We start from the raw sequence: 9259 nt of genomic DNA, 5'->3' as shown, positions 1-9259 counted from the left end.
AAAAAAAAAAAAAAAAAAGAGGGATTTCAGAGCCTGGGAATGCTGGCTGTGGCCAGCGCTGCTGGTTGAGTGCTTGACAGTGCAATTTCCTGTCAGCAAAACTCCTGAGAGAAGCTCAGAGCTGGGTGGTTTTGCTCCCGAAAATCCCCTGTTGTGGTGCGGGGGCCGCCCAGGGCGATCCCTCCCCCTCCCCAGCCCCAAATACAGTCGGAAATCAGAAGCCTGGAATATTCCGGGAGGAATTTCTTCAGGCACAAGTCATGTTCTCAGTAACCTCCCCGTCTGTGGGGAGGCTGTGCCTGCTGCCAACATCTGCAGCAGGAGGGAGAGAGGGTGAGCGGGGAGGAATGCGTGGAATGGGAGCTCAGCTGAGTGTGAAGGCAGCAACAATCCTCGTCTCTGGCTCCGAGGGTTCCTCTCCTCTTACAAACCCTCCAGCAATGCGGAACGGGCCCCACACCCGCCTGGGACACGGAGGGACCCAGCCCAGGGGTTTTGGGGGTGGGAAAGGGGCCGGATCCCAGAGCTGATCCAGGGGGATGGTGGGAAAGGAGGCTCGAAGGGAGAAGTGTCCTGTTCCAGGCTGGGAAACTCGGGGAAGTAAAACAGAACCCCAGAATAGGCTGAGCTGGAAGGGACCCACCGGGATCATCCGAGCCCAGCCCTTTGACCCTGCAGGTCCCAAATATCAGTGGGAGGGGTTTGAGCCCCGACCCTTTGGGAAGGAGAATATTTTTTTGGCAAAAACCAACGCCAGGCGCTGTCCGGGCTCTCGCGCGGGACCCGGGGCAGCCGCTAACAGTCAATAATGCCATCGGTAATTCCAGCTGGCACTCCCGGAGGATCCGCTGCCCGTGCCGCTGGCATTTCATCCCTCTGGCCATCCCCTCCTGCTGCCACGGAATCAAAGAGCCTCCCCTTTCCCCTGCTCGCATAATGGCACCCCTTGTGCTGGGCTGGAATTCGCGGCCCCTTCGCGCCCCTGGGCTCTGCTCCATCCCCCTGCCTTCCATCTGCCGGGATTATTTGCGGGGAGCAATTCCCGAGGATAAAGGGGAGGCAGAGCCAAGGACCGGGAGAATCTCGCCCCGGCGGCTTCCCGGCTGCGTTTCCCCCTCGCTGCTCCCACTGCGGGGCTGTTTTCTCCTCCGTGTTTTGGGCTCGTGGGGATCAGTCCGGGCACGTTCGGTTCCTCCGAGCAGACACGAGAGGTTCGGAGTTTCCCTTCGCTCCGAAACCACGCGGAGCTGCAGCGAGCGCGTTCCCAAATAATCACCTTCAAACAGAGAGGGGGGGGGGAAAGCAGGGGGGGCGTTCCCAGCGTTTTCCAGCGGGGATGGTTTCACCTCTGCCATCTACCGGCACCTGCAAGGGCGCATCCCGCCTGGAATTGTGTACTCAGCACGCATTCCTGACAAACTTCCAAGCAACCCCCTCCCAGCTCGCTCCTGGTGGAACCAGGTGAGATAAATCGGTCCCGCTTCAGCCGGTCTGAGGCTTCCAGAGCCGAACGTGGCTCCCCTGCAGCCAAATCCCGGTCCTGAAGGAAGACTGGAACAGTTGGGAAGGGACTGTTTGGGTGGAGGAAGCGGCTCCCTCCCCAAGAATGTAAGTGCTTTTTATTACCATCACGTGCCTGTGTTTTGAAGGCAACAGAGCAGAAAATCAAACCCCTTCCTAAAGCAGGAAACATTTATACACTTAATGAACCAGTGACCTAATTTAATGTGCATTTAACGGGTGTCTTCCACTTGGCAAAGTGCTGTGGAGGCCAAAACACTTCAACAGTTGTTACCTGGGGCAGGGGGAGGGATTTGGAGTTTCTTCTGCTTTAGGAAAAGCTGGAGATTGAAGGGGGAGAAAAAATGCCTTGCTTGGTCAAAGCCCTTGAACTGCTTTCAGGAATCATCTCCAAAGCATCCAAAGTAAGGAATGTTTCTGTCACAGAATCTCTGAGTCAGTGAGAGGGACCCTGGCAAGCTGGAAAAATGTAGCTGTGCTCCTCTGATCCCATCCATCTCTCTCTCTCTCTCCCCTCGGATTCCCAAGGGAAAACACATTTTAAAGATCAAAACGTTTTGGGCTCTGAGCTAAGATAACATTCTCCAGTTGGGTGTCTGAGTGTGGAAACCGTGTCATTTTTATTGTGTGTGCAAACATGCACAGTGGGAAAAGAATGCAGTTTGTGTTCCCCAGGGAGGGGCCCCAGGCTGCTTCCCTGGAGAAGCAGAGCTCAAGGAACTCCACGCTGGAGTCCCCACAAACTCCTGGAGCTCCTTCAGCTGGGCTGACGTGGATGGTCCCAACCTCTGCCACTCCAGCCGGGACGGGAATCGGAGAAATAATCGGACGTTTCTTTGCAAATGTTCAAAACCAAACAAAACAAAACAAAAAAAACCCCAACACAAAACCAGGAGCAACAGTCTGCAGAGCTCAGGCGGTGCTGGGGCTGCTCCTCATGGCCAGGTAGAGGATTTCCTTGTGGAAGTTTGCCTGCGCGTTGACGAGGTGAAATAAATTCAGGAAGCTGTTGTCCTCCTCGTCGTGGCCCCCTGGCAGGGCAGAGGAAAGCAGGGAGTGTGAGCAGAGGGACCAAACCACTTCAAACCAGTTAATCCCTCCAGGTAGATGCCCCCCCCCAGTGCCCTCAGCAGCTCCACTTCAGCTTTGGGCTGGGATTCACGGCCAGCCCCCCCCTGCCCCTGGTACCAGCACAGCTGGGATTCAGTGATTCTGTGGTTTTATGTCACCAAACCCCTTCAGGCTCTCCAAGACTGCTCTGCCTGGTGAGGGAGGGAAGGACAGAGTGTTCCTTGGTGCCGTGGTTGGCTCCAGATCCTGATCCAAGAGCTGCTCCAGACCCTGAGGGTGCCTCTTACCAGCCAGCACTGCCTGCAGCATGTCCATGAGCATGTGGGCAAAGGCATTCTCCAAGCACTGCAGGAAGTTGTTCCTCTCCCAGGGAGTGCTGAAAACCCTGCAGACCTTCTGCATCATTCTCACTACCCAGTCCATGCAGTAAAGGTCCTTCTCACACACCTGAGGGGCGCAGGAAAGAGCAAAAAAATGCACCAGGAGTCGGAGGGGAGATCGAATCTCAGCATTAAAAGTCGATTCTGCAGCAGTTGTGTTGATGCCTGGAAAGCTGGGGGGGTGCCAGGAGGACTCAGAGGTTGTTCTAGTGGGCATGAAGGGACTTCTCAGGCTTTTGCTAGTGGTATTTCCCCTCAAGGGCAGGCTTGCCATCCTCCAGGGATGTGCTGGACGCGGATCAGAAGGTGGAAGAGCACCCAGAGTTTTGCTGGGTTTGCTCCTGGTGCATGGGGGTAGAGGGGAAAAGTCTGAGGCAGCAAATTTGGGGGGGGTGGAGAGGGGCTCTGCTCAGCTGTACTCACCAAGGTCATGAAGACCATGAGCCTGGCCAGCTCCACAGCCCTGCCATTCACAGCCTTACTGGCCATGAACGTGAAGCAGATGTTGTTCCCACTCAGGAGGAGGAGCCGAGCGTTGTTCTCCATCAGCCATTCCTGGGGAACAACTTGGCAGTGGAAGAGAGAGAGAGAGAGAGGGGGGATTTTAGTCATCTTTGACCCCAGAGAGGAGCAGCAAAATCCCACAGGCAGTTCCTACCAACTTACACGGCTTGGAGAGCGCTTCCCTAGGGATTCAGGGCGAGGCTTAAAGGTCTGGATGGATTCTGAAATGATTTCTCCACAGGGGGGAAAAGGCAGCCTGGGTGTGGCACTGGGGGTCCCTCATCCCACCTGCTGCCTGCATTCCCAGGGGGAGGGATTTTCCAGCCAAGCCATGGCTGCCACCGGGAGGAATTTTGTGTCTGAAACACCCCCGGGGCTGCATTTGGAGGACACGAGGATACACGAGCCTGTGGATTAATGGTAGAGGCAAAAAACACACCTGACAGCTCATCCACAAGACTGATAACATCATCTGCTGTCCATTCCCTGGCTTCTGTGCCATACAGCAGCTTAATTGCTTCAGCTAAACCCTTCAGACTGGTCTCATCTGTCGGTCCTTCTATCATTTTCTGCCACACCACGTGTCCTGAGCAACACATTAATCACAGCTGCTGGTAAGTGACCTTTCTTTTTATTTTTCAAACAAGCAAGTTGCTGAACTGAGCAGGGGAATTCCAGGTAACACAGCCCAGGCTTTGTGGCAGCCACGTTTGTTGTCCGTCTGTCACTTCAGCAGGGACAGTGGGAGTGAATCAAATGCAATGAAACCCCTTTTCCCTCAGGGGAAGGGGTGGTGCTTTGAGGTGGATTTGAGCTGCCTCTGCCCCAGAAAGGGGAGAGGAGGGGAACAGAGGTGTCATTTCATTTCTCCACTTGAATTGTAACTCAGAAACATATGTATGTGTGTGTATATGTATATATATATATATATATATATATATATATATATAAAATTCACATATTTTATGGATGATAGTGATGTCTGGTTGAGCAGAACCTTTTTTCCTAGGCTACACAATTGTTCCAGTGGCTTCAAACTGCCAGAGGGCAGAGTTAGGTGGGATATTGGGAAGAAATTCCTTCCCTGTGAAGGTGGGCAGAGCCTGGCCCAGGCTGCCCAGAGAAGCTGTGGCTGCCCCATCCCTGGAAGTGCCCAAGGCCAGGCTGGAGCACCCTGGGACAGTGGAAGGTGGATGAGCTCTGAGGTCCCTTCCAACCCAAACCATTCTTTGATTCTAATACAGTTACACTTTATTTGCATAAAAATTTGGGTTTCTGCTGCCTCCTGCAAGGGAATCCCCTTCTCAGGGGCCCCAAACTTTGAACACCGAGCCCCCAGCTCCTCACCATCCAGAGAGGACACGGGCCCAAAGATGATGTAGAGCAGCCGGGCCTGGTTCACGATGGGCCAGGGCTTCAAAATGCGGGTGAGCCAGAAGGCAGAGTCGCTCCTGTGGATCCAGTGGTTCAGCAGGACCCTCCTGCAGTACAGCCTGATCCTCAGCTCCAGCTTCCTGGCACTGCCTGGGGGAGAAGGAGGCGGAGGGGGGCGGATTTTACAAATCTACAAGGCCTTGATCAATACAAATGATCACTTTTTTATAGGAAATAAAATAGGGCAATAAGTAGGGGCAGCAGGAGGAAGCTTGGCTTGGCTGTGGGTGAAGCGTTCCACAGGGATTCCCTGTGGGAGGGTTTCTGGAGGGGCCTGTGCCACATCAGTGCTGGGGTTCAGAAATACTGAACCTCACTTTTTTTTTTTTTTTTGCTGCAGCATTTTAGTCCTAAACTGGTTCCTCGCCCGTTGGGTTCGCTGGTGGACAGCGGGAAAGGTTCAAACCCGGGTCTGCTGTCGATGTAGAGACACAGCCTGAGCTTTGGACTGGTAATGGAATGATTTAGAAAACCCTAAAGGCCTCTCAAGACCAGCTCTCCTCACTGCAGGACAGGGACAAAAGCTCTTAGCTTTGGTTTCGGTGAAGATTGATGTGAGGGCCAAGAACCCACTTCAGGATGTCCAGAGGGCCAACAGAACGGGCAGGAGGGTCAGGAATCAATTGGTGCCCCAAGGTTGAGCTGAGCTCTCAATTCCAGTGATCCAGACCCATTTCCTGCATTCCCTGTGCTGGCACATTTCCATCCTTCAGGCCTCTTGGCTGCTTGGATTTACCTGCTCTGCTGCTGACAACTGTCTGCACTTTCCTGGCCAAGTTGCTCAGCTCCCAGAGGAAGTTGAAGACCCGGTGGCACTCGAGTTCATCCCAGCCTGCTGTCAGGATCTGAAGGGGACAGAAGGAAATGGGGTGAAAATGAGTGGATTGGGCAGAGATTTAGCCCCCAGTGCCAGCCCTCAGAGCACAGAAATACAGTCTGTGCTGCACTTTCCCCTCTGCTTCAGCCCAGTGACTCCCAAAGTGTTCCAAGATTTTTGAACCTCATGTGGGAAGGCACACACACAGGTATTTGCTCCAGAGACAAATGTCCCAGCATAAATAATCATCTGGTCTTTTTTAAATTTTAAATTTTAAATTATTTATTTATTTATTTATTTATAAATTTAAGATTCATTTTAAGCTGCCACAAGTGGACAACAGAACTGTTCTGGCCTACGAGGTGCTGAGCCATTTCCTTTGAAACTAAAGCAACTCTGCTCCCGAATTGCTTGAATTTGAAGCTGTGCAGCGAAATGCTGCCCTTCTCCCCTGCCTTCTTAGACAATAAACTGCTAACCAAAATCCTGACTGGCTGGGACTGAAATCCAGGCCAAGGAATTCTCAAGAGTCAAATCAGCAACTCTCACCAGCAGAGAGGAAATTCAGAGAACTGTGTGAATAAATACCATCCCCCCTAAACCCCCAAACCAGCTTATGCTCTAAAAAAAAAAAAAAAAAAATCTTGCAAAGCACAGATCAATTTAGAAAACTACCTTAATTTCTGTGGTACTTGCCTTCTCTCCACGAGGATACTGTACCTGTAAAAACACCCCGTAGCACTTCAACCCCAAACAGTGCAGGGGACTGGCACAACCACTGAGCTTAAAACAGGAAACCTGCAAGTGCAGACACCAGGGATTTATCTCAACTGACCAGGATTGCTGGGACTGACAATTCTCTGTGCTCCTTGTGAGAGGTTCAGGAGATCCCTTGTTGCAGAAGGGAAATGAGCTACCCGTGTCTTGGTTTAGCAGTAAGTCCAAACTGTGGGCAAAAGGCCTCTGGGAGGAGAAAACCTGGTTTTTCAGGGAGTAAAATTTCTGTGAGGAGGATTCCCGAGTGGCCCATGAACTGATGAAGAGGTGAGGTCTTGGAATGTGAGGTCTACAGCAGGACAGCCTCGTGTGAAGAGACTGATTTCAAACCAACACCCTGATTTTTACAGGGGACTGAGAAGCTCCAGCAGAGGGACTGCAAAGCCCAGCAGGAAAAACGTCTTGCAGGGGTGGTGGTGTGAGTGCAAAGGACAAGGAGAGACAGCAGGGGAGGGGAGGTGGGAGGACTCACCTCTGAGAGCACCCTGTGTACGTACTTCAGCCTGTCCCTGGTGGGCAGCAGCAACGTGCACCTCTTGAACAGCAGCCCTGGCACAGGGTGGGGGGGAAAGAGGCACGAAACTCTGAGCTGCTGGAAGTGTCACCCCTCAGCTCCCAGGACCCTGTGGAACGCTGCTTTCCCCCTCACACCATGGAAATCTGGGCTTCCAAACATTTATTTTTTTTTTTCAGGAGGGCCACAAGCTCGAAAAAGCAAATATCCTGGGCTGTGTCGGTGTAAATTTGGGAAGTCTGTTTTCCTCCACGTTTGGGAGGGCGGATTCTGCAGCTCCTGGTTGTGGAGAGGGATTTTTTCTACAGTCCTGGTGGAAACTGGGAGTTAACAGCTTTCACCAGGAGAAAATATGTATATGTTGGTTGTTAATCGGTCAAGTAACCCACAGAAAAGCATGTAGTTTTCAGGGGACAGAAAGGATACTTTTTTTCCTGAATTTTGCCCCCTAAAAATACATCATTTTTCCAAGGTCAATGCTGTGTTTTACTACCAGAGCTTACCTATCCACCTACAAAGAAGCTGGCATTTTGTGTGAGGTCACTACAAAGCCCAAACTAATTTTTTTTTTCTTAAAAAAAAAGGATTATAACGTTTCAGGCCTGGGAGTCTCGGTTCCCGCTGCCCTTTCTTTCCAGCAGCGATGTCCAAACAAAATCTGGAAGCACCTACAACTGGGAGCTGACCCTCTGCAGCCTCGTGTGGAGACAGAAACACACGGGAGGCAGGACAGGCATCATTTTTCCCCCCCAAAACTAAGAGGCTTTGGAATGATTTCAGCGATTCCTCCCTCCAGCTCGCGGCGTTGGAGGGGGTTCTTTGGCCGCCCAGAGGGTCTGAGGGCCACGTTTTATCGCCCCATAAAAACAGGAGAAGGAGTTTCAGCCAGCCCTGCTCTCACCTAGAGATTTGTAGTGCTCCAGGACTGAGGCTCCCTCCCTCCTGCCGGGGAGCTCCAGGTTGTGGAAGTCCTGCAGGAGGAGCCTGCGGGTCCCTGCCGAGGTGGAGATGTAGTGAATCAGGTGCTGGCTGAGGGTTTTGGACACCATGCTCAGCATGCTGATGTCCTTCACTGCAAAAGGAAAGCCCGGGACACTCCTAAATCCTCCCTGATCACGAGCCAATACCCACCCCCCAACTTCAAAAACGAACCGAGGAGTAATGTGGATAAATAAAATAAAGATTAATTAGCCCGGCTCTCCTCTGCCAGCGAGCTGGTGTAATTAGAAATGGATACATCTAAGGAATATTTCTTCACACCTCAACAGGCAAAACCCACTTCAAGTGCTTTGTAATTGTAATTTAAATTTGGATTTTTTTTTTAAGAATTGTAAAGTGTCAACCTTCATTTTAAAAACAAAATGCCAACATTGCTTTGAAAGGTATTTTAAGATAGCTCAGCACCTCCGTGGATTGCTTACAGTAGGAGACCTTGGGTCTGAATGACTTCAACTTTGAGTTGGGCTTTTCATATGTAAAAGCTGAAAACTCAGAGAATAAGTCACATAAAATGATTTTAACCAGCAGAAAGCTAAAGGATGAACCACCAAAAAAAAATTACTTTAACCAGCTAAGAGCAAAAACGTTTGAAATAATAACGGCTTTATAAATTAAAAAAAAAAAAAAATCATGGGAATTTTCAGCTGTGGGGGGTAGTACCTTTCTGCTCAGGTTCTCACCTGACAGATACTTCAACACCATGTGAAAGATCTCCAAGGGGAGGGTTTGGAACCTTCCCAGTGCCGACAGGGCCTGGGAATCCGTGTCCAAGGTGTCCCAGCAGCCCGTGGAGCGGCGGCTGCTCCGCCGCTGTTTGTGGCTGGGAATGGGGGTGCAGCTGCTCCCTGAGCTGGAGCTCATGGTCCTGCTGCTCCCAGAAACTCCCCCTGGAGAGAAAAAAATAACATTAAAGTCTCATTTTTTTTCCACAGGAGAAAACTACTCTGTTTGAAATCGGGCTGAGGGGAAGCGACCCCGTTGGAGGCGCAGCTGTGAGTGTGAGAGGGTGGGACACGGAAAACGAGGGAAATAGTCCCAAAAGGGGATTCCAGAGGACTTACATGTGATGGTACAAGCTACAGTAATTCACAACACTGTTTTAGTTTGAAGTTACAGGGCTGCCACTGAAGTGTCGTCATGTTACTTGACTCCTTTAAGTGATCATTACTTACCTTTGTGCTCGTGTATGACCAAAAAAAAAAGGAAGATTGAAGGCAGCAAAGTGGTGCTTCAAACCTTTTT

General features: G+C 51.3%; 1 protein-coding gene across 2 annotated transcripts; it reads right to left on the bottom strand.

Moving 5' to 3' along the window:
- Positions 1-2337: 2337 nt before the first annotated feature.
- FBXO47 (F-box protein 47) lies at positions 2338-8878 on the bottom strand. 2 transcript variants are annotated; one of them, XM_027909122.1, is made up of 11 exons: positions 8698-8878; positions 7920-8090; positions 6977-7053; positions 6448-6525; positions 5647-5755; positions 4824-5000; positions 3916-4062; positions 3396-3538; positions 2880-3039; positions 2411-2552; positions 2338-2379 (listed from the first exon to the last, which is right to left on the bottom strand). In XM_027909122.1, exons 1-10 carry the CDS (start codon positions 8876-8878, stop codon positions 2434-2436), a joined length of 1362 nt encoding a protein of 453 aa, XP_027764923.1. In that variant the 3' UTR covers positions 2338-2379; positions 2411-2433. The 2 variants fall into 2 exon arrangements, with proteins under 2 accessions (XP_027764923.1, XP_027764924.1); XM_027909123.1 differs by having other exon boundaries at positions 6989-7053; positions 8698-8790.
- Between the last annotated feature and the right edge of the window lie 381 nt (positions 8879-9259).

The sequence above is a fragment of the Empidonax traillii genome, unplaced genomic scaffold (genome assembly GCF_003031625.1).
Source record: "Empidonax traillii isolate 1590-97213 ecotype Southwest subspecies unplaced genomic scaffold, ASM303162v1 scaffold1948:size84035, whole genome shotgun sequence".
Taxonomy (NCBI): domain Eukaryota; kingdom Metazoa; phylum Chordata; class Aves; order Passeriformes; family Tyrannidae; genus Empidonax; species Empidonax traillii.
Note: the sequence above shows the minus strand (reverse complement) of the source record. Positions and strands in the feature narration are given on the sequence as shown.

Coding starts and splice junctions, on each gene's coding strand:
- FBXO47 (XM_027909122.1), bottom strand. CDS start 8,878: ATGAGCTCCAGCTCAGGGAGCAGCTGCACCCCCATTCCCAGCCACAAA. Junction 3,539..3,915: donor TCTTGTGGATGAGCTGTCAG/GTGTGTTTTTTG, acceptor TCCACTGCCAAG/TTGTTCCCCAGGAATGGCTG. Junction 2,553..2,879: donor GCTGCAGGCAGTGCTGGCTG/GTAAGAGGCACC, acceptor CTGCCCTGCCAG/GGGGCCACGACGAGGAGGAC.